Below are 24271 nucleotides of genomic sequence, written 5' to 3' on the forward strand. Positions count from 1 at the left end.
TAGACCGGTAACCGGCAGAGGAGAGTTGGATTGCCAAAGCTGACTTAAGTCAGTCATGGTTCACTCCAGATGCTGAGCACCTATCCAGATGGGGTTCTGTTAGCAAAGAGGAGGTTGGGGAATGGCTACTAGGTGGGCATCCAGCAGCCTCTGCCCTAGAACATCACTTGTCCTCATTTGCAAAAGGGTAATTTTGGTACCTACCTCTGATATTCATAGTGAAGATGAAATGAGCTGATTTTTTTCCTTTTTAGCTGCACTGCATGGCATGCGGGATTTTAGTTCCGCCACCAGGGATCGAATCCATGCCCCCTGCAGTGGAAGCACGGAGTCTTAACCATTGGACCATTAACCATTCTGGGAAATCCCCAGAAAAGAGCTGATTTTAATTGCTGTGTATGTTCACACCGTTTCTTCTCTGCTGCACTGTGAGCTCACTGAAGGTAGAGGCCATGTCTCACTCACCTTTGCTTCCCTTGATTCTACCCTCTAAATGGTGCTGAACCCCGTCGACTTCTCTCCATCTCTGTTGTCACACCCTAGTCCCTACTGCCATCATCTCTCTCATGATAGTTGATAAATTACTCATGGCTGGCTTTGCTTCCATTCTTGGCTCCCTCCAAGGCTTTTTCTCCCACAGAAGCCTGAGGAAAGTTTATAAAACACAAATCTGATTGAGTCACCTCCTTGCTGAAAGCACTTCCAGGCAAAAAAAAAAAAAAAAAAAAAAGAGAAAAGGGGTGATATTCAGAATAATTACTGATTTGGAATAGGCTCTGGGCAGTCAGAATAGGTACCAGCATTGACAGCCATGTGAGGGCATCCTCCCTGAGCACCACTCCTGTTCTGAGGGCCCTGGAAGAGCTGGCCTCTGCCTACCTCTCCTGGCTTTTCTGTATAGGCTGTTGCCGCCACTCCCTGCTGCCTGTACTGCCTGCCTCCACTGCCCAGCCCAACTGTCTTGCCAGGCTGGTCTGCTTGCACTCCCTGAATGTACCACTCTTACTTGTCTCCAGGCCTCTGAACATGCTGTTTCCTGGGACTGGAATGTGATTTCCCCACTTTCTCTGGCTGCTTCCTTAAAGTCTCTACTTAGGTATCCCCTCTTCCAGGATGCTTTCTTTTTGAGGGTACATTGGGACACAGACGACCATTGCATCACTGGTGCTGGTAGTAATGGGTGGTGATAGTGGTGGTGGTGATGGTGGAGGGCAGGACAACGCTTAGAACCAGGCAAGGGGGACCCCATCCTGGGCCACACCCTCTAGAGGGCCCCAGTCTGACCCCCTTTCAGCTGCACTCCTACCCATATAGCACAAGGAGTCTGTGGGATCAAAAGGATGTGTGCCCACCCACCCCCCTTTTAGACCAGGGAACCCAGGGCCCTGGTATTCTCCGCCTAAACAGCCTGAATCTGCCTCCAGGACTGTGCAGTCCTCTTCCCTAGGTCTGTTCTCTAAGCCTGAAGGGTAGTTTGCCTGGGGAGGGGGCGAGGGTTTGAATGAAACTTGGGCATTTTTCTAGTTATTATTGCTACATAACAGATTACTCCAAAACTTAGCTTAAGACAACTATTTTGGGAGGGAATTTTAAATATCTTTTATTGAAATATAGTTGATGTATAATATTATGTTAGTTTCAGGTATACTACATAATGATTTGACATTTGCATACATTATGAAATGTTTACCACGATAAGTCTAGTAACCGTCTGTCCTCATATAAAATTATTACAGTATTTGGACTGTATTCCTTATGCTATATATTACATAATAAATAAATATCATTTATGATATAACTAGAGGTTTGTACCTCCTATTTTTCTTATTATTATTTTTTTTTTGCAGTATACGGGCCTCTCACTGTTGTGGCCTCTCCCGTTGGGGAGCACAGGCTCCGGACGCGCAGGCTCAGCGGCCATGGCTCACAGGCCCAGCCTCTCCGCGGCATGTGGGATCTTCCCAGACTGGGGCACGAACCCGTGTCCCCTGCATTGGCAGGTGGACTCTCAACCACTGTGCCACCAGGGAAGCCCTAGAGGTTTGTACCTCTTAATCCTCTAAACCTGTTTTGCCCACCACCCACTTCCCTCCCTTCTGGCAACCACCCATTTGGTCCCTGTATCTATGAGTCTGTTTTTGTTTTGTTTGTTTTTTTAGAATCTGCATATAAATGAGATCATGCAGTATTTATCTTTCTCTGACTTATTTCACTTAGCATAATACCTTCTAAGTCCATTCATGTTGTCAGAAATGGCAAGATTTCATTCTTTTTCATGGCTGAGAAATATTCCTATATATATATATATATATATATATATGTATATATATATACACATATATATATATATCTCTCACATCTTTATCCATTCATATGTTGATGGACACAGGCTGCTTCTATATCTTGGCTATTATAAATAATGCTGCATTGGTATACATATATCTTTTTAAATTAGTATTTTTGTTTCTTTGGATAAATATAATACCTAGAAGTGGAATTGGTGGTTCATATGGTAGTTCTAGTTTTAATTTTTTGAGGAAACTCCATCATGTTTTGCATAGTGACTGCACCAATTTACAATCCCACCAACAGTGCACAAGGGTTCATTTTCTCCACATCCTTGCCAACACTTATTGTTTGTTGTCTTTTTCATAATAGCCATTCTGACAGTTGTGAGGTGATATCTTATTCTGGTCTTGATTTGCATTTCCCTCATGATTAGTGATGCTGAGCATCTTTTCATGTGTCTGCTGCCCATATGTATATCTTCTTTGGAAAAGACGACTATTCAGATCCTCTGCCCATTTTTTAATTGGGTTGTTTGTTTTTTTGATGTTGAGTTGTATGAGTTGCTTGTATATTTTGGATATTAACCCCTTATCAGATGTATCATTTGCAAATATCTTCTTCCATTCACTTATGCTGCCATTTCATTTTGTTGATAAATTCCTTTGCTGTGCCAAAGCTTTGTAGTTTGACATAGTCCCATATGTTTATTTTTGCTTTTGTTTTCCTTGCCTGAGGAGATATATCCAAAAAAATACTGCTAAGACTGATGTCATAGAGCATACTGCCTATGTTTTCTAGGAGTTTTATGATTTTAGGTCTTACACTTAAGTCTTTAATCCATTTTTAGTTTATTTTTGCATATGGTGTGAAAAAGTAGTCCAGTTTGATTCTTTTGCGTGTAGCCATCCAGCTTTCCCAGCACCATTTATTGAAGAGGATGTCTTTTCCCCATTGTATATTCTTGCCTCCTTTGTTGTAGGTTAATTGCCCATATAAGTGTGGGTTCATTTTGGGGCTCTCTCTTTTTTCCATTGATCTATGTGTCTGTTTTTGTGCCAGTACCATACTGTTTTGATTACTGTAGCTTTGTAGTATAGTCTGAAATTAGGAAGCATGATACCTCTAGCTTTGTTCTTCTTTCTCAAACTTGTTTTGGCTCTTTGGGGTATTTTGTGTTTCAATACAAACTTAAGAATTATTTGTAAAATAACTTTTTTAATGCTTATGAATTCTGTGAGTCAGGAACTTAGACAGGGCACAATGGGAATGATGTGTCTCAGCTCCATAATGTCTGGGGCATCAGCTGGGGAGACTCAGTGACTGGGGGCTAGAATCATCTGGAGGGGTCTTTATCTGTATATCTGATGGTTGATGCTGGTAGTTGGCTGGGAGGCCAGTTGTGATTATTGACTGGAGCATCCATGTATAGGCTCCCCATATGCTCTGGGCTTCCTCACAGTATGGCAGACTCAGAGCATTTGGATTTCTTATTTGGAGCAAGTATCTTAGTAAACAGAGAAGCAGCTGCGTTGCCTTTTCTGGCCTAGCCTTGGAAGCCACCCAGCATAATCTATTGGGTTACAAATGAGTCACAGCCCACCCAGACTTAAGGGGAGGGCATATGGGCCACACCTCTCAATGAGAGGAGTATAAAAGCATTTCTAGATGTGTTTTAAAACCACCAAAGACATGTAGACTAGGGTATCTCCACCTAGTCTATGTGTGTATGGGACCCCTCATAGTTCAGGACAGAGCTGGAATGAGAAGAGAGTTGGGCCAGGAGCTAGAAGCCAGGGGGCTGGGCTTCCTGTGCTTCCATGCTCTGGCAAAGAATTCAGAGAAGTCAGAAATTTTAAAATTTGAACTTGGCCTTCCAGGTCATTAAGAAAATATGTTTGTCAAGGTAGGAAGATAGAACATATTTATTTAATGGTTTGTTAGTTTGGTTTATAGCTTTTAAATATTTAAGATATGATAAATAGGCTCCATTTGTATTCCTGGCTGGGCCTTGCAAATGAGAGGGGTAGTCCTGGTGGTGGAGGTGGCAGTAATGGTGGTGGCACTGGCAGTGATGGTGGTGAAAATGGCAGTGGCGATCATTCGAGGGCTCAACATTTATTGAGCACCTACTATAGGTCAGCAGTCAACCACATTGTACCACCATTGTCTTCATTGTCATTATTTCCCTTCCTTCCCTCCTTTCCTTCTTCAATAAGTACATATTATTAGGGCCATGCTAGGGGCTGGGAATACAAAGATAACCACCATGTGGTCTCTGGCTCAAGAAGCTTACTGAGCAGTGGGAGAAAGGCTCAGGAACAGATCACTGCAGTACAAAAGGGTGAATTCAATTACAGAAGAGGGTGCAATACTGGGGCAGCAGAGGGAACCAGGGAGGGCTATTCTGAGGAGGGCTTAAAGTCTAAGCTGGACCACCATAGGCAGAAAATAGGGAAAAGCATTCTAGAAAGTGGGAACAGCATGTTTAAGGTGTGGAAGAGAGGACACTGGCTTAAGAAATGGTCTGAAGGTGTAGCAGTGGCAGCCTGGGAACAGGGATTCCTTTTGTGACCATGTGTGTGCTGTCCACCCCCTTATTTGGGGGACTGCTCCCCCAATCCAATCATATGATTCTAATACCTCCTTCCTAATCACCCAAGATGGACCAATCCAAGTCCTCCCCGAGAATCTCTCTATTGGAATTGGAAGGGAAGAACCTTTGTATCTTATCTAATTGAGAGCTATCAGGATACTGAGCAGTGCACGGTATATCTGCTTCTTGAAAGAGCTGGTTGGAAAGAAATTGCTGATAGGCAGGGAGCAACAGAGAGAGAACATCCTGATGGTGTCAGAGCCTGTGATCCAGGTGTTCCTAGAGCCCACACCCATCCCAGCTTGATCAGGTGGGGCAGCAAACCAGACCCTGGGATGCAGCTGGGAGAAGAAGTGGGGGAATTAGGGCTGAAGAGGCAGCAGGAGTCAGATCCTGAAGGGCCGGGAGAGGAAGTTTCAAGGCTATTCTGAGGGCAGAGGGAAGCCATTGAAGGAGGGGCTTAATGGAGGGGAGACAGAGTAAGATTTGCATTTTTAAAAGATCATTCTGGTTTGATAGGCAAGACTTGCTAGGAAGGGGAAAGCGTGGAGAGGAGAGGCTGGTGGCAGGAGAGCTGGCGAGAAGACAGATCTTATCCTCAGCCCAGACATCATGGGGCAGAGGGAGAGGGCAGACTTTGGGGCCAGACCCTGCAGGTTCCAGTCACAGCTCCAACTCTTCATTGCTGTTTGACTTTGGGCAAGTTATGTGGGCTCTGTTTTGTGCCAGGGGTGGATAAGGTGGGGAGAGACATTAGGTGTCATGTGGTCATTCAAACAGCCTTGAGCTGGGGACCAGAGATCCAGGTCCTAACTCCCATTATAGAAGGTCTGAGATAAGCCCTGTGCACAGAAACCCACACCACCCCAACCCCTCCCAACTTCAGCCAGCCTCCTAAGGCGCTTCCTGTTCATCTTCCACGAACTGACCCTGCAGGTGAAGAAGGCAGGCAGTGGGTGTCTTCCAGGGACCAGGGTGAAGGGAAGGAGGGTGGCCGGACCTGCCCTGGAGAGAGATGCCATTGTGCCTGGTGGGGCCCCAGGCCTTCCCTCACCCCCAGGCCAGTCCCAAACCACAGGCCATGTCCTGTTTCTCAGAAATACTGCCATTTCCCAGAGCCCAGGGTTTGTTGGGGGACAGGGGGAGGTGGCTTCACAGCTGCTGGAGGAGGAAGAAAAGAAGAAGGAGGAGGAGGAGGAGCGGGAGGGGAGGGGGAGGAGGAGGGAGCCTCTCCAGGAAATCTGGAGGCCAGGTGTGGCCTCATAATAGGATGATCAAGTTTAGGGGGCAGGAAGCTACCTGGGAAGGTTGAGTGGAGCAGAGGCTGCACCTGCTCCAGCCCAGGACCTGGCCCCTCCAGTGCTCTGGGCTCCATCAGGGTGCAGAATCCCAGACCTCAGCTGGAATCCAAGCCTTCCATTTACTAATGTGTGATCTTAATTAGGTCACTTCCTCTCCCTGAGCCTTAGTTTCCTCATCTCCATAATATGGTTGACATGCCCCACCTCACTGGGTTGTTCCGGGGGTTAGACGAGACAACGGACTTGACCGTGCCTGTGGGAGGGGATGTCCCTACTTCATGCAGAGCCCAGCCTGGCCACCAAGATAGTGGATCCCACAGGACTCCCTGCTGCGGTCTCAGGGAGCCCCATCAGGGATAGAGCTGGGCAGCCCCAGGAGACCACCGCATCCCTCTCCCCCGTCCCACTCATGGGGAGACCAGCCAGGGTTATGCAGCGAGTTAGTGGCTGGGGAAGAATGGATTTTAACTTGTCCCTAAATCTTCCCTTCCTCCATCCTCACTCCTATTTCTTCTACTTTTCCCTCTCCTGTGAGGTCTCCTCATCAGCAAGACTTGCTTAAATCTCTCCCGCCTGAAAAACCCCCTTCTTCCATCTCATGTTCACTGCCAGCCGCTGCCCTGCCTCTCTCCTCTCCTTTACCACCCAAGTTCTTCAAAGGCTTGTCTGTTTCCTCACCTCCCAGACACCGCCTCAGCCCTGCACAACCTGCTCCTGCCTCCCAGTTCCCCTCACAGTGCCCATGGCCATGGTCACCAGAAGCCCCCTTTCCAGGTTTCACCTATTGGACTCTCAGCCGTGCACTCTCCTGGCTTCTCTCTCGCCTCCATGCAGTTCCTTTGCTGATGCCCCGGGGCTCTGTCCTAATGACCCTTCTCTTTTCACTCTACAGGCCAATGTCTCCCATCTCCTGGCATTAGTTACCACCTGCAGGCCAACAGCTCCCAAATCCTTGTCTCTGGCCCAGCCTCCTCTCCAGACCATAATATACCCAAAGGGCTGGGGTTCTCTCCTGAGACTCAGCTCAGCTGAAACTCCTGGGTTCTCCCCTCGGTCACCACGTGAGGCACCAGCTGCACCCCGACTCCCCCCTCTTCCTCAGCTCTGCCTTCTCTCCCACCCCCGTCGCCTCCCTCCTGCCCAGGCGTTGTCATCCCTTCCAGGGATCCCACAGCAGCCCCCTACCTGGTCTCCGCCTCTCTCCTCCACACCGTGCTTCACCCAGCAGGCAGGGCCAGCTTTCTAAACCACAAATCTGACCAAAGCACTGAAACCCTTCCAGGGCTCTCTGCTGCCCTCAGGATGATGCCAAAGTTTCTCGGCCGGGCGTTCAGCCTCACCTCCCTCTGCTCTTTGCCTCACATTTTATTATCCAGCAACAGTGGGCTGTTTGTGGTTCTCCTTGTAAGATGCTGTTTTTCGTCTTCCATGAAGCTGTCTCTTCCTGTACCACTGTCCCACCCGCCTCTCCCTGCCTCCACCTTTTCCTCTAACTCCTGCTCATCCCTCAGAGCTAGCTGAAGTGTCCTCCATCTGGGCAGGGGCTGTGGTCCCCACAGCCCTGCTGTCACAGCCCTGGTACTCATGGTGTTGTGAGGCCTCATCTCCTGCTCAAGATTTTGGCTCCCTAGGGACAGGCAGGGCCGTATTGGTTCCTTACACTGTGTCAGTCATCTAGCACAAGGCCTAGGCCAGTGGAGATCAGAAAGTGTCTTATGAATGAATACAGGGAAGGAGAAGACAACTCAGAGTGATGTAGAGCCCTGGGAGAGCTGCTTAGAGATTCCCAAGGCAAGCCTTATGTTGACACACTCAGAAAAGTCTGGACCAAAGTCCGGAGGTGCTGATGGGCTGAACATGCTCCCATGGTGGGAAAGATCTGGGGTGAACATCACAGGCTTCGGATAAGTCCATGAGAGAAACCAGGAAGGCAGTTGGCCTGCAACACCAGGAAAAGTATACAGGGAAGTCATTCCTGTCCTGAGGCCCCGGAGATGCCTCTGATTACAGAGCCTTGCCTTCCACCCCATTCTCCAGCCGAGGGGAGGGGCCCCTGTGCAGGAGCAGGGGTGGGGGTGGCGTGGCAGGAAAAGCCCCGCTGAGCAGGAGACATCTGAGCTAGGTTGAAGGATGACCAGTTCATGGTGTGAATGGCTGGCTCCTATGCTTTAAATGCAGGAGGCTCAGAAGCCACGCCTGGACTTCCAAGTTAACCCCACGTGGTGAGCAAACAAGGCCAGAATGGCGAGTCTTCTCCAGGAGGGCCAGGCAGAGGCTGTGAGGAGCTGGATGTCCTTTGACTCAGAGGATGAGGGGGAGGTTGCAACCATGTTCCTCAAACCCCAGACTCTCAATCCAGGCCCCCTGGGAGCTGGCAGAGGGAGTTTGGGGAGGGTGATACCCGTCCCTGCTCAGTAAAGGCAGCACTGGGAGGCTGCTTAGACGACTTCCCAGACCTCAGACGCCCAGGTATAAGACCAGGGCTCGGAGCAGAGCCCTCTAAGTGGCTGCAGGTGGCAGAATCCCACCAAAAGGCCACTTGACACTGTCTCTCCACGGCTTCCGATCAGGCTTGGGTTGGGAGTGGGCCTGGCCGTGGGATGCGAGCACAGGTCTAGGAGTCAGTAGGTCTGAATTCTGGTTCTGGCTTCACCACTCATCACTGTGAGGCTTTGGGGAAGACAGTGGCCGATCCTGAACCTCTGTTCTCTCCTCTCTAACATGGGGGTAATTCCTATACTAGTTCACCTCAAGTAGAATCACGGGCATTAAAACATCTTTGAAACGGCGAGGAATTGCACACGCGGGCAGGATCAATGACTGATGTCTTTAATTGTAACCGTTAGGCTTTCTTCCCAGACCATGGTGCCAGGGTTGGCAATCTGACTGCCAAGTCTTGGAAATCCTCTGAGGTGAGAATGTTTGGGTTTATAACATTGGTCACGGTGGAACAGGGACGAGTGCTAGCTTGGAGCAAGAGACCGGGCATCCAATTCCAAATCTGCTACCACCCTGCTCTGTGGCTTCAGGCAAATGACTGCTCCTCCCTAAACTCAGCGACCTCATTGTAAAGTGTAGCTGACAATTGTAAGGATCTCTGGAATATCTGCTGGGAAAGCACTTTGAGGCTCCATGCACCCCGCTCCTCTGGCTAACTCCAGTCAGTCCCCTTTCCTAGGCTCACTGCCAAAGAGCTATGGGAGGGGGATGGCCCACAAAAGCAGGAGGCGCTGTAGTTGGGGGCTGGGCACAGAAGCAGCACAGAGCAGGGGAGAGGCCACGATGGCAGACGAGGGTCTGGGTCAGAAGGCTGGGGGAACTAGCCCCGGCTCTCATAACAGCTCACCGTGAGGACGCGGGCCAGTCTCTGCCTGTCTGCAGTCACTGTGAGAACACGTGGAGACTGGATATGGACTCAGCAGGCAGGGTTGAGGGGTGATGCAACTTCTTATTTATTAATATATAACAACAAAAATAATAGAGCTCACATCTGCAGCTGTTCAGGTCTGTGTTACAAGGTCTTGGTCACTTTGTCTGGACTGGCCGTGACCTTCAGCTCCGGGGTCTGGGCTAGGAAGACGTTCCAGTGACCTGCATGGAGAAAAGAGGAAGAGTCGCGTGTGTGTGGGGGTGTGTGTGCTGTATGTGTGTGTGCAGGGGTGTGTGTGTGTGGTGTGTGTGTGTGTGTGGTGTGTGCGTGTGCATGCATGTGCACAACAGAGACGGGGTGACTGGGGTGGGGCAAACTTAGGACCACGAGGACTGAGTAGCCTGGGTTTGGAGCCCACAGGGAGGAGGGAGGTGGGGACCCCATCACACCCCAAATCCCAGAGGGTTCTGACACATGACCCCGCCTCAAACAACCAACATGTGTGGGCCGGGCTGGTATCCTGACTCTTGCTGGTGACCCTCCCGTCTGTGACTTCCTCTCCCCCACCTGAAGACCCACCTGGGTCCCTCTTCCTCGGGGGAGTGTAGAGCAACTTAAGGGCATCAGAAGGAACGTGGTTAGAAGGTTTCAGTGGGAAAAGTTCCAGTGGAGAGAAACGAAGCAGCACCAGGACTTAGGGGCTCAGAGCCCCACCTCTGACAGCCCCGTCTCCCTCACCCCCAAGATCAAATCCAGCTGGCTCTGCTTTACCTTCCCGCTCCCAAGCTCCCGGGCGTCTGAGTTAGGAAATCTCTGGCCCAGACGCCCACTGGATTCCTGTGCCGGGAACTGACGTCTGTGGCTGACAGCCGCCCTCCTCCCGGCACCAGCAGCCTGGAACTCCCCAGGAGGCCCCAGCTTCTAGCCCGGCTCTCTTCCCAGGCCCCAGTCCTCAGCCCAGGGTCCCACCTTTGTGGGTGCCAGTGAGCAACCGGAAGTTCTGTGCCTCTTTCTGGAAGTCTTGCTTCCTGACTTTCTTGATCTGAATCAAGTGGAAGATTCCTGAGGGCAGAGACAAGGGCGTGAGCAGGAAAGGCAGGGTGTGTGGTCAGTGAAACAGGGTGACTTAGACCTGAGACAGACCCCGTCACCTCCCTCCCCTCCCCCTTTCTGACCAGCCACCAAATCCTGTGGACTAAATTCCCTAAATATTTTGAATCTGTTCTCCTATCCCCACTGTCACCCTTCCCATTCAGGCCCCATCATGCCTTGCCTGGGTCACTGCACTAGACTTCTGACCCCTTTAACCCCGCCTCTAACCTATGATCCTGGCTGTGGTCATTGGAAAATATGCATGTTACCCCGTCATTCCCCTTCCGTGACCCTGCTCCTGTCACTGTCACCTTCCTGCTCTCACAGCACTCACCTGTCCACAATGCAGAGAGGGGAAATGCAGGAGGGAGGGAGGAAAGAAGGAAGAAAAGCTGCCAGGCCTGTAGGGCCTGGTCAAGCTTTTATCTGGACATAGAACGTATGATAAAAATCAATAGGTGATTTGCTTCAGACACCCAAGCACTACAGGTGTCAGGGTTGTAGTCTCCCTTTCGGCTCAAGGCTCAGTTTACCCCATCCCTCTGAGTGGCCCTGCCTGTGCTACAGTCCTAATCAGCTACTTGAGGTCCCTGAGGGGGCCAAGCCTTTACATATGCTGCCCCCTCTGCTGAAACACCTGCTCCTATTGCCACAGGTGAACTCCTACTCATCCTCCCAGCCTCACCTGGGAAGTCTCCCTCAATTCTCCCTCTTCCCCCAAATAGTTATAATTTCCTCCTTGGGTTACCCACAGCTCTTGGCTTCTGTTTGTGATTGTTCCTATTTCTAATGTGCTATCATTGTGTCTGCTCTTGCCTCCCTTACCAGACTGGGAACTTGGGGAGGGTGTTCCTCTTGGGTTCCCTGCACCCGGCCCACATTAGGCATGCTGAATGAATGAATGAATGAATCCATGGGTGGATGGATGGATGGATAAGCAAATATATGTGTACCCTGTGTAGGCCAGGCCCTGAGGGGGAATGAGGTACTAGCTGTGTCTCCTGATGTTTGCATCCCCTGGGGAGCACAGGCACCACACATGGCGCTGAGGCCCTGAGCACGTGGGCTCTGATGTCGTGCCGGCTGTTACCACCGGGGGGCTGTGGCCAGAAAGAACAGATGTGACAGCAAGACCTCTGGTAGGCCAGCACCGCCCTCAAGAAAACCAAGAACCGGCCTTACTTATGGGAATCCAAGTGGGATCCCACCGAGGGGAAGAGACAGCATGGGTCCTGGGACTGAGGTCCAGGAAGCTGGGGATGCCCAGCACTGTCTTCAGGCCCCCCGGTCCAGATGCCAAGGACCAGAATACGGGAGAGACTTGCTCCAGAGGCCCAGGTCACATCACAAGCATGAGATGGGGACAGGTCCTGGTGCTCCAGTCCTGCCGCTGCACAAAGCCCCAAACACAAATTGGAGGGGTAACGGGGCTGAGGGCAGGTCCCCACGCTGTTGCCTATAAAGCGTGAGTGAAAGGTCTGAGATCTGGGGCCTGGAATCAAGCGCTTGCCTGAGGGTCATGGTTGTGCCTCTTGCTCTCTGAAGGGCGTGCCAGGCCTGAGAGTGGCTGGGCTCCGTGTGTCCCAGGCAGAGGTGGCAGTGGTGGGCGAGTTCCAAGAGATAGGACAGGCTTAGCTTAGTGTGAAGAACCCTCTCTGGGTAGAGTCATGCCCAGAATGGCAAGTGAACCACCTGTCTGGAGGTGGGGAGGGGGTGTCTGTGCAGTCAGGGGCTAGAGACCATCAGGGAGGCTGCAGGGGGACTTCCTTCCTGGGGCGGGGGGAGGAATGGAGACCCCTGAGGTCCCTTCTACTCTGAAATTCTAGACTCTAAAAAGCCCTTTAACCCTACGCCAGCTCTCTGCTCAGACTCTGGGCCTGGGGCTGGTCCCACTGTGGTGTGTCCTCAGCCCAGCTTTCAGCATCCACCTGCTCACTTTGTGTCCAGGCCAATCGCCCTCTTCCTCTCCTGGCCCCCAAGGCCTGCTGTTTCCACTTGTCTGGGTGAGGAAACAGGAAAGGTTTCCCACTGACGATCAGACCTTGGGAGAATTTGTTTTGACTTTCACAGTCTGGGACAGGGAGGTAACAGACAGGGAGGCTGATGGGGCATTTCAGGCACCCAGAGGCTCAGGAGATAGTGGGGCGGGGGTGGGGGAAGGTTTGCTAGTGACAGGATGGCAGGGCCTGGCATTGTGAAGTTGAAGAGTCCTCCCCACCTTGTTCCTTTTTGTTGGGCCGCCTGGTAATGAGATTTTGCCTTGAGCTATCATGCCTCCTTCTTTGCCATCCTGGGCCTTCCTTAGGCCCTTCCCTAAAAGCATAAGGTCACCTTTGTGGAGGCGGCACTGGGGACAGTAAGACCTGGGTTTGAATCTTTGCTTTACTGTTTAAACTGTGTGGTTTTGAGCAAGTCCTTTTACCTCTCAGACTCAGTTTTCTTATCTGCAAAATGGGGCATTAATACATACCCTTCATCTTTCTTATATGTGGGTGAATTGAAGCACATTATATATAGTACCTGCTAAATGCCAATCACAGAGCACCAGGCATGTAAACATGGGCTCTGGCACCAGAGTTTGAGGCTGTCACTGTCAGCCTGCCTGTAGTGTGCCCCTCTTGCCTTTCTAAGTCCTGTCCAGCTCAGGCCCATCCTCCACAAAGCCTTCCCTGACCAGCTCAGCTCCCAGGGAGCTCCTCCTGCACCCAGGGCACAGAGCCATGGGGTCCTGAGGACAGAGCCTGGGCCTGTTACTCTCTGTGGTCACAGAGGGGTGGGAGGAGGCCCATCGTAAACATGCAGCCCCACCTGTCCAGGGAAAGATGGAATCTCAAGGCTCAAAACAATCACGAAGGTTATTGAACTGAACTCCTCAGCCAGTGGCCAAATCCCCACCCAGCCCTTGCCTGCACACTTGCGTGAATGGAACTTGCTTCCTCCCTTCCACTGCAGGAAGGCTTTACGCTTGAGAAGGTGCTTCCTCTCATAAACTGAAACCTGCCTCTCTGCAATTCTAACCAACTGATGAGGCGGGATAAGAAGGAGGCTGACATTTTTAGCACTTACTATAGGTCAGGGGTGGTACCTATATTCTTTCATGTAATCCTCCAAAACCCCTTCTCTCCCATTAACAGAAGAGAAATCTGAGGCCCAGAGAGGTCAAGTGATTGCCCAAGGCCACACAGCTAAGAAATGGCAGAGCCGGGATTCAAACCCAGGTCTGTGTGATTCCAAAGCCCCTGCTTGTTGTTCTGACCCTTGTGGTCACTGAGAACACAACTGCTCCCTTTGCCTGGGGCAGTCCTTCAGAGCCATGAAGCCAGCGGTCCTGTCCCCCTGAGTCTTCTCTTCTCCAGGCTGAACAGCTCCGCTTTCTTCGTCCATTCCTCCTACGACAGGGGGCAGAGTAGAGCAGGGAAAGAGCCGCATCTGACGTCACAAGACCTGGGCTCTAGCTCCCGTCCTCCACTTACTGGCTGTGTGGCCTTGGGCCAGGTACTTCACCTCTCTGAGCCTCAGTTTCCTCATCTGTAAAATGGGGATAATAATACCTAACTCTCAGGATCGTTGAGGATCAAATGAGATAATGAACGTGAAAGCACTTTGTAAACTCCAAAGTGCTTCACACATTGGTTGTTATTATCATTGTCATCATTCTTATTATCATCCCCTCTTTCACCCCCCACATCTCCCCCACCTCCCCACTGCCAGCCAAACACATCAATAAATTGACCTTACAGCTAATTTCCACTTAAAGGTTTTAATTTGTTTTACTCTATCCAGGGGATTTATGTTTTACAAGAAGAGCCCCACAACTGAACTCTCGGCAATTCCCTATCAATGAAAACTCTTGACCTTCAGCTGGTGATAGGAGCAGCCTGCTGAACAGGGTGAGTTTCTACAGAATGAGAAACATATTCTGATGTCGACTTACCTTGGAGGGATAGAATCCACCTTATAGAAAGGGCTGAATGAGACTAGCCTTGAGGATTTGAGGATGCTGTGAGGGCCCTCCTGCCTGAAAAGATCTCTCCTCCCAGTCTGCTGAAATTCTACCAATAGACAGCTCTTTGTTTTATCAGGGTAGGCATTACTCTCTCCTGGCTCCTCACAAAGTGTAAAAACCCCTTTCCCCCAGGAGAGGGAGCACTTCAAGGCCCTGGCATTTCAGAGTGGGTGAGCTTATCAGAATTGTCAGATAGAATCAGTCTCCCTCTATCTCGGAATCTGGGACTCAAAGCTGGAAGGTGGCCCAAGGCAGGTCTTCCTGGGCCAGAGGCACTTGATCAACAAAACTCCCTTACCACCCTTGGCGGGTCTGCAGCAAAGGAAGGGGGACAGGCCAGAGTGGGAGTGGGCCCCTGCTCACCTTCTACCAGCTTCCAGAGGTAGATCTCCACCTGTTCAGAAGCCTCACGCTCCAGGGCCAGGCGACGCAGGTTGTCCGGGCTTGGGGATACTGATGTGTGGACAAGGACCCGGCCCGGCGCCTTCGGACACTTGGTGGCACTGATCTCACTGTGGCCAGGGTCTGCCTTGTCCTCTGGGAGAGACAAGGAGCTCGTGAACACTCTGTCTCCCCACCCCTGGTAGCCCAGGAAGAGGGGCCACTGGTCTGACATCTCCCTCAGGGTCAATAGGGCCCTTGGGAAAGTTCTGGTGCCCCTGGGAAGAGAAGGAGGTCTCTGGGGAAGACAGAAGGGGCCTCTCCCCCATTCACCTCCCATTGATTAGCATGTCAGGAAACTTCTCACCCTTCAGGGCCCAGCTCACCTTCCACCTCTTCCAGGCAGCCCACCTGGAACAGCTCAGCGCACCATTTCCTCCCACCCATAGCTTGTAAAACCCTTCTTGCTTATGCCTCTCCCTCAGGCCCTTAATCCCACACTGCCTTGCATTGCCTTGTAATTGTTTCACTTGGGTATGTTTTCTCTCTAAAATAGACCCACAGGGTGAAGGGCAGGAATCATGTTCTCCAAGTCTTTTGAGTGACTCATACCACCCAGCCCAGGCTCACACTGAACACACGTAGAATGAAAGGTTTGGGAGGGATTGAGGTGACAATGGCAGTAATGATGATGAGTGTGATACAGGACAGGTTCTAGAAGGAGTTCCAGTTCCAGCTCCACTGCTCTTTTGCTGTGTGACTTAGGAAGTTCCCTTCCCTTCTCTGGGTCTCAGTTTTCCCATATGTTGATGAGGATTGAAGGAAGACAGCAGTGGTCAAGAGCATGGTCTTTGTGGGAATTCCCTGGCGGTCCAGTGGTTAGGATTCCGTGCTTTCACTGCTGTGGGCCTGGGATCCGATCCCTGCTCAGGGAACTAAGATCCTGCAAGCCGCGCTGCGCAGCCAAAATAAATAAATAAGTAAATAAAAAGAGGGCATTGTCTTTGGAATAAGACCGACAGGGTTCATATCCCAGCTCTGTCACTTACAGCTTTGGGACCTGGGACAAGGTATTTATCTTCTCATTCTGTAAAATGGAGATAAAGATGCCTGCCTTGTCCGTTTTGGTGAGGATTACATGAATTCAGCCAAAATACCTACCCGGCACATGATAAGTGCTCAATAAATGTTGGCCATTCCTCTTAAAAGTCCTACTAGCCTAAGATTTTATGACTTCACAGAATCCAGGACATTATTTGATTCTATGTATGTCTGAAAGTCTCTGAATCTGTAACAGTAGATGGTTCCATAAGTCTAATATTTTATGAGTTGGGCATTTTTCACTGCTGTGCTTCTAACATTCTGTGCATGTGATAACCCCTACATCCCCTGGCTCTGAGGCCATGCCCCATCCATGTCAGAGATGTTCCAAGTGTCTGTGCTCTGGGGAGAGAGACCCATGGCTCACTCTGGCCAGTGCCCTCCCTGCCCCCAGGCCCTCTTTGTACCTGGACAAATCTTGCAGCACTTCCCAGCCACTTTCTTGGGCTGACGGCAGGGGTACTCAGTGGGGCAGATCACCCGCTGGCAGTCCTGGCGGCCGTCCTGACAGGTGCACAGGATGCAGGGCAGGGGTCCAAAGGAGCGGAAGGCTGGGTGCCACACCTCCCCATGGGAGTACGTCTTCCCGCCATGCACACAGGCTGGAAGGGCAGGAAGGGAGGAGGGTCAGTGCCTCGGACTCGGGTCAGAGTCCAATAATGGCTGGGAGTAGGTCCTTGGGGCGCCCCTGCTCCACCAGTCTGGCCCAGCCACACTGCCTGCAAAGTGGAGGCCAGGGAGTAAACCAGTCCTCTGTCCCTGACATCCCCCATCTCAGCACTCAGGGCCGAGATGGGCCAGTAAGTTCTTGCCGAAGATGGAGAGTCCTCCCCTGCACTTCACAGGCACCTCCAGTGGGGCATGGGGAGGGATGGCCTGACAGTAGGAGACCTGTGATCAAGTGCTGTCACTACCTGGCCATGTGAGCTCTGTCAGGTCCCTTCTCCTGTCTCAACCTCAGTGTCCCATCTGTACAGTGAGGGGCTGGACGGATGCCTCTGCAACCCCTCCCACTCCACCAATCAGGGTGCCCTGCAGTGAGGCCTCTTTCCTCACCCTCTGCTGCCACAATTGTCCCCTTAGCCTCCTTCCCTGATTCATCCCAACCATCCTCCTGCAGCCCAGCTCTGTGTCCTCCTTCCTTCATCAAAAACTTTCCCTCAAAAAAACAAACAAACAAACAAAAAAAACTTTCCCTCACCACTTCCTTATCTTATAATAATTAATGTACACGTCTGTCTGCCCTATTAGTCTAGGAGCTCCTGGAGGACAGGGACCATTTTCATCTGTCTGTTCTGTGTCCCTCAATTCCCAGCAAAGACGTGGCAGATGCTAAAAAAAATATTGTTGTATGGCCCGTAGTCCTGGTTCCAGGACTGGTTCTGTCTCTAACTCAATACTCTGAACCTCAGTGTCCTCATCTGTCAAATGGGGGTTTAGACCCGACGTTCTAGGGGTCTACAAGCTCATGGCCAAGTTGAGATTGGGGAACCACTCAGTGGAGGTGCAGGGATGGGAAGTGGGAGCGGTCAGGGCCCCCCTTTCCCACCTCAGGGGTCGGCAGAGGCTCCAGTTCCCACCTTTCTTATGTTTCTCCTTCAAAACAATCTTGACTGTCGTGCTGCCTGCCTCCTTCGGTCGGAAGTGGCGAGGGAGGAAGCCCAGGGGGGCGCTGGGGCCAGTGGGGCTTGGGGTGCTCAGGTCTCTCTTTCTCCCACCGTCCCCTGAACACGGATCCTGGGAATGTCTCTGCAAAGGGCAGGAAGGATGCAGATCACCGACAGGCCACTGCCAGTGCAGGAGCAGCCAGACAGACGCTGCGGGGAGAGGCCTGAGGATGGCTCTAGTGACTGAGCCTGATGGCCCAGGGAAGACAGGGCATAGGCTCTGGGTAGAAAGAAGATCTGGATGGGGTCGAAGATGTTCCCAGGCCTTTGAAGACTCTCAGAGGATAGTGGTTTGGAAATCTAGCCTCCACTGAGCCCTTCTCAGGCTGGCAGAGCCAGAGCCTTGGGGCTGAGATGGGCAAGGGTACTGTGGTCTTGATCTGGGAGACATAAGTGATCAGGGACCTGGAGAACTTAATATGTAAGAAATGGAAGGTGAGAATGTAGTGAGGATGAGAGTCAGGAAATTCTTCTTTGTCCAAGAAGATTTAGGTGATGGGACAGGGGATGGGCCTCTGAAGATCCCACCAGGCCCCGGAATCCCACAGGCAGGAGGGCTGAGGGCAGGCCCTGTCTGGAGATGATGGGTCTTGGGAGCCTCCTTTCCTGAGTCTCTGGAATCCAACATCCCGAGACCCCACCCCTCCAGATCAGGTCTTGGGAGGGCTGGCAGTGAGAACAAAGGGTGTGTGTGTGAAGGCAGCCTAACAGGGCAGGGGCTCCCCAGTCCAGAGATTGGGGGTTGGGAGCTCCAGGCCGTGGGAGAGGAGCAAGTGGGCTGGGGGCAAAGGGCAGAGCTTACCACCCCGTCACTGACACTGAGTCACTCACATGCCTTCTTCTGCAGCCCCTTTCTGACTGTACAGTCTCTGAGTCAGTCCTCTGATGGCTGGACTGAGCCCACAAGAGCTCCTAGAGTGGAAACTGTGTCCCAGGCCCCAGCACAGGCCGAGGCACACAGGAGGCACCCAGGAAATGCTTGTCAAGTAGAATAGAGGCAGAAAGGAATGGAAGAGCCCAGCCCCCTAATTGGTGACTTGCCCACGGCATCCAGCAAGTCAGTAAGTAGCTGCTCGGGGCCTGGGACTAAGTCTGGTGGGTTTCACTTAGCTGCCTCCTGGGGAGAGGATGGGGAGGAAGGGGGATGACATGGTCAGGTCCCGTGGCCCAGCACCCGCTAGACAAAGCCCAGCCTGGGAAGTGGGGGTGAGCTGGCAGGGGAGAAGGGAGAGTGCATTCGTTCAGACCCCCGGGGAGTCTCTGGGAAGGGGAACCCCCCCCTTCGAGTCCCCCAGGGTCCAGGTGACCCAGGATGAAAGAGCAGGTGGAGCTCTTCACATCATAGACATAGCACAGGTGCAGACAGGGACGTGAGTCAGTGTGCGGGCCCATTCTCCCACCTCTTTCCTCTCTGACCAGAGAGCGCTGGGCAGGTTAGCTCATCTTAACTCTAGACCAAGATCGAGAGGGGTCAAGATGGAGCCAGCAACAGTGAGGTAGCCCCAGACGAAGAACTGGTACCTCAGGAGCTAGATGGGGAAGGCTGGCCCAAGTCAGAGGCCACTCCCCTGGGGGACATGCTGCCCAGAGGCGGCCTGAATAAGGACAGACACAGGCTCTGGGTGGAACAGTGTCAGAATTTTCCAGGAAGGAAATTAGGAAGCTTGGGGCCTGCTCCTGCCTTGTGTGGTGTTTTATCCCAGACCCCCCTCCTGACTCACCAGCCCACGGTGGGAGCCAGGATGGAAGTCTAAGGAGAGGGCCTGGAACCTGGTGGCGGCTAATGGAGCTGACCCAGGGGACAAATGAGAAACGAGGGCAACAACTGGTATTGCCTGCTCCAGAGCAAGGAGACCTAGGCCCTGGATACCAGCGCCCTCCCCTCCTCTCCCCACCCTGTCCCTAAAGCTGTGCACTCACCACCCCACGGTGTGACTGCGTGGCATCCTCTTCAGCTGACTTCTCACTTGACCCATCTGAAAACCCAAAGGGAGTTGGGTCAGCCTCTGCTTCCTCAGCCTTGGGGCCAGAGCCCTGCAGGCCACCACCTCTAGGCTCTGCCCCTCCAAGGCCTGTTGCCACTTCTGCAGCCCCCCACACCAGTAGGTCCCTTTGCCCCAGTGGGGCCTTATTCCTACTTCTCATTACAGCGTCGCCTCACCCTTAGGTTGATGAAGTCCCTACAACTGGGCCACTGCCTCAGTTTCCCCACACTGGCCTCTTGGTCACTTAAGACTGAACCACCTGGCTGGGCCAGAGCATCTTGTTCAGTGTCGTCACAGATGGCCCGAGGGCTCTGAATCCCAGCCTGCTTAGCTGCAGTCCCCTGGGAAGCCTCTCTGTCCAGCCACGCATGAAGTCACCAGACTTGGTCTACACCATACCCTCCCGTGGTTGCCCTCTAGCCCCTCTGCCCCTCCAGCTGGAACAGCCTAGGACTCCTCCATCCCCTACATCCTGGGGCACCAGCACACAAAACCCTCTGGAGTCCTGCAGCTTCCTAGATCCCTGAGTGGGATTCTCTCCCCTTCACCCCTGCCTCACATACAGAGTGTCTACCACTGAGCATTCTGGGTTCAAAGATCCAGAACGTTGGAATCAGCCTGTACATTAGAAATCACCAAGGCCGATTTCTCAGTGCACACACAGCACAGCTGAGGCCCAGAGAGAGGAAGGAATCTGCAGGAATTAGCTGGAAGAACCAGGACTAAACTGGGATCACCTGGCTCCTGGCCCGGTGCCCTTCCACAGTGCCAACATCTGGGGAAACGTTCTATAGTGCAACACTCCCCTCCTCAAGTCCTGCCCACAGGGGACAGTCCGGCCATCTGTGCACTTCATTCTGCCCAAGCTGCTTGCCCCGCACTCGTCAGTGTGTTGCCTCTCTCTGTGCTATACAGAGATGCTACCTGGATTCTGCTTGACACAGGTGCCCTGAGCTCCAGTAAGCCCAGGCCTGTGCCCAGCTCTGCCATGAGGAAGACAGGAAGAGACACGGTCACTGCCTGTACAGACCCCTCTCTTGTGCCTCTTCTGATCCTCTTGGCCTCATTTGATTGCAGGGGTTTTGTCCCCTCACTGCAGGCACTGCAGCAATACCCCCTTCACATGGGCTCCAGCCAGCTTCCCTCAGACTCACCCTGCCAGCGGGTGCCCTCGTGCCACACCTCCTCCATGTCTCTGCCCCCACTTCTTACCCTGCCCCACTCCCACCTCCCGCTCCCAGGACAGCCTAGCACAACCGGGGAGTGTGAGGGAATCACCCCGCCTTGGGGTGAATCTTTGACCAGTGAGAGTTGGTGGCAGGTGGGCAAGTTCCACCTCCTCCTCTATCACCTCCAGACTTTTCTGAGGAGCAGGAGGTCACTTAGAGCAATAGGTCACACTTGATATCAAGCAAAGGCCAGCTCCCCAACACATTCCTGTGTTGTTTTTCCCTCCCTCCCTGCTTCACTTTCCCTTCCCCTCCTTCCTGCTCCCTGAGATTGCAATAAAAAATAATGCACATCAGCCTCTGACACAGGCTTAGCTTTCTAGAGGCTGCAGCTAAGCCACCGCCCTGAGGAAAGAATGGTTTGCTACATGCTTGGTGTTCCCTGAGGTTCCCCCCTAACAGTCCATGGCTAGGTCCCTGCAGTGGGATGGGCGGGCACTGCCAGATCTAGGGACAGACTCACCTTTGCAGGCCTGGCAGCAGGAGGCGGGCAGCAGGAGGGGTGCAGGGCAGCCCGGTTCTGGGCAGGTCATGAGGCCGCAGTAGATCTGGCCCTCCTGACAGACAGAGCAAACAGGAGCTGGGAGATGAGCTCTGTTGAGGACCAGCGTTGGGGCTGGGAGAACCCCTGCCCGGGGCGGGGGCAAATGGCCTTGGGGTCCCCTCTGAGGTGGGGAGGGAGGGAGCAGTAGAGTGTCCTGGGCACGGCCCAGCCATCTCAGAGGCGGGGTCCCTGTACCCCTCCCACTCTTACCCAGGCCCTGAGGTAACCGTTACCCTTCAGCTTCTAAAGTGTTTTTGTACCCAGCCTCTCCCTAGGCTTTCACAGCAACCCAATGAGGTGAGATTCTCCCATCCTACAGATGAGGAGGGACTGCGGAGGGGCCTGGACCTTCTGACGTCAGAGACACAGCTGGGCAGAATGGACTAGAACCCAGTCTTCAGGCTTTTCCTACTGCTATCAGTGTCCTTCTCCCCTGGCCTAGAACAGGGAGCCCAGCATAGAGGAGGGGATGAGTGCATGACTACTTGGGCTCATCTTGCTCTTACTGAAACTCGAGGTTTCCCAAACTTCAGGATGCAGCCTGCAAAGGCAAGACTGCAGGAGAAAGGGCCGTCTGGGAGTCAGAGGCCAGATGACCTTAGGTGAGTCACTTCTCTTCTCTGGGCCTCAGTTTCTTCCTCTGTGAAATGGGGGCACTCCCATCTGGGTTGTGAAATCAAATGAGGGAATGGTTATGAAAACCCTTGTTAAACTGCGAGGCACAATGTGTACCTGGGAGGAAGTGATATTACCTTGAGTCCTTTCCCTATTCCTTTTCCAGTGAGTCTCAGAAGTAAGGATTCTGATCCTTCAAACCACTCCCATATAAACAGGGATCAGAAGAAAGAAGGGGAGACCCAAGTATCCAGGGAGAGGAGACAAGGGGTCACAAGAATGCTTCTTACCACCCCACCACCACCAGTTCTGTCTCTTCCCACAGCCCCTGCTAATCTAGGTGGTCATCCCTTCACAGGAAGCCACACAGTGCAGGTAAAGGAATGTGGGTTTGGAATTATATGGCCCTGGGTCTGAATTCTGAGTCTGCCACTTAACTAGCTGTGTGACCTTAGGCAAATCGCTTAACTGCTCTGAGCCTCAGTTTTCTTATCTAAAAACTATGAATAGTGATATCCCCCTCATAGGGCCACTGGGATGCTGTATATAAACATAAGGCATTTCCTAGTAGGTACAGTGTACTAGTCCACTGCAAGAGGCCCAGGCCCTGCAAAACTAACCATTCTCTCCGTTGATTTCTAAGTGGTCACTCTTGTTATTATTAAGTTGTTTGCTCTGCAGCACAGATATCTTAAAATTCAGATTCTTGGAGGGGTGAGATCCTCTCACTGAAAAGATGGGAGGCAGGCCTGAGAGAGGTGACTCTCTCAAGGTCACACAGGGAACCATGGCAGAGCTGGGGCTGAAACATGGGTCTCGGTCTCTTATCCTCTCATCACCACTGAATCAGATTATTATCTTAAATGGAGAGGACCTTGGAGATCACCTGGTCAGACTCCCTTACACACTCAGAGGAACTGAGGCCCAGAGAAGTTCGATGGTCAGGTAGTAGGGAAATCAGGAGGGCAGGAGTTTCTCCCACCAAAGCACAGATGCGCTAAGCCCAAGGATGAGGGTGACATGCCAAAGGCCACCTGCAAACATGCAGCAGGGCCAGGCCCAGAACCCACCCTGAGGAGGAGGGGAAGACTTTCCAGCTCAGGCCCTGCTTGGCTTCGGTTTCTGTCCCCTGATAACACTGCTGGTTCAGCCCTGCCTGTCCCTAGGCCCAACTCCGACCACAGCAGGGGAGTTTAAGCAGCTTCAGATTAAACTGCATTTACTGCAAGCAGTCTGGCTCTGTCTCTGTGCCCCAGGATTGATAACTGATCATTTACTCATTCACTCATTCATTCAACAATCATTATAGACATCTGTGTGCCAGGCCCTGAGCTGGGTGTAGTGGGGGATATAGAAATGAGTTGAACATATCCCCTCCCCTCAAGGAGTGCAGAGTCTACTGGGGGACACAGTAATGGCAAATGTCAGTGCAAGGTGACCAGGCAGCTTAGGAGGGTGCGGAAGCCCAGAGAAAGGCAGGACATTCCAAGTCCCAGATGTTCCCTTCTCCCTGAGCCCACTCACTTTCACTGTCCTTTGACCAGGAGGAACAATTCCCCTTACCCCCCCCAGTCCACACCACTGTGCTCTGCAGGCCCAGACCACTGGCCTGTGCTAAAGGGAAGTAGCAGGTCTTACAGTACAGCTGCAGAGGACACACTGGTTGGGCAGGCGGGAAGGGAGCAGCTCGTGGGCACTGAAGATCTCTCCATGTTGGTACGTGGTCCCGTTGTGCTGGCAGGACCTTGGCGGGGCCCGGAGCCCAGAGGGGGTGTGAGGTTCTGCAGGTGGGAAGGGGAAGGAGGAAGGAGAAAACGGTTGAAGAGCTTCGCCAGAACTAACTTGGGCACTTTTCTGAAATTTTTGTATCCTATCCCTTGCTATCATTTAAACCAAGCTCTGGCCTCAGCCTTCCCAGCCAGACCTCCTATCAGTGAATGAAGAGGTCCCCGGGACACCTATGTCTGACTATGTCACTCCCTCCCATAGCCTTTGAGCCCCTCAGTTTCAGAGCTGGCGCTGGTCGGAGCAAGAAGGCAAGGCCAGATGCTTCAGGTACACTGAGCCCCACTCGGTGGGGACCTGTGTGAGTTCATTC

At 52.4% G+C, this 24271-nt stretch overlaps 2 protein-coding genes across 5 annotated transcripts in view; one reads left to right on the forward strand and one right to left on the reverse strand.

Moving 5' to 3' along the window:
* POLD3 (DNA polymerase delta 3, accessory subunit) overlaps positions 1-1930 on the forward strand; it is an 88459-nt gene extending 86529 nt beyond the window's left edge. The window contains exon 14 of the transcript XR_013829451.1: positions 1848-1930. The gene's annotated coding sequence lies outside the window, so the exon portion shown is untranslated. The remainder of the gene's footprint in view (positions 1-1847) is intronic.
* Positions 1931-9683: 7753 nt separating this feature from the next.
* CHRDL2 (chordin like 2) overlaps positions 9684-24271 on the reverse strand; it is a gene marked incomplete at both ends in the record, with an annotated part of 31367 nt that continues 16779 nt past the window's right edge. For 2 of the 4 annotated variants that reach the window (XM_079929655.1, XM_079929653.1), the window contains 9 exons: positions 9684-9774; positions 10523-10615; positions 14119-14173; positions 15015-15188; positions 16541-16735; positions 17714-17882; positions 19721-19776; positions 21478-21571; positions 23812-23954. In XM_079929655.1, the coding sequence (XP_079785781.1) occupies positions 9684-9774; positions 10523-10615; positions 14119-14173; positions 15015-15188; positions 16541-16735; positions 17714-17882; positions 19721-19776; positions 21478-21571; positions 23812-23954 (1070 nt within the window). The remainder of the gene's footprint in view (positions 9775-10522; positions 10616-14118; positions 14174-15014; positions 15189-16540; positions 16736-17713; positions 17883-19720; positions 19777-21477; positions 21572-23811; positions 23955-24271) is intronic. The other 2 variants (XM_079929656.1, XM_079929654.1) reach the window with 2 other exon arrangements.

Source organism: Stenella coeruleoalba (genome assembly GCF_951394435.1).
Source record: "Stenella coeruleoalba genome assembly, chromosome: 8".
Classification (NCBI taxonomy): domain Eukaryota; kingdom Metazoa; phylum Chordata; class Mammalia; order Artiodactyla; family Delphinidae; genus Stenella; species Stenella coeruleoalba.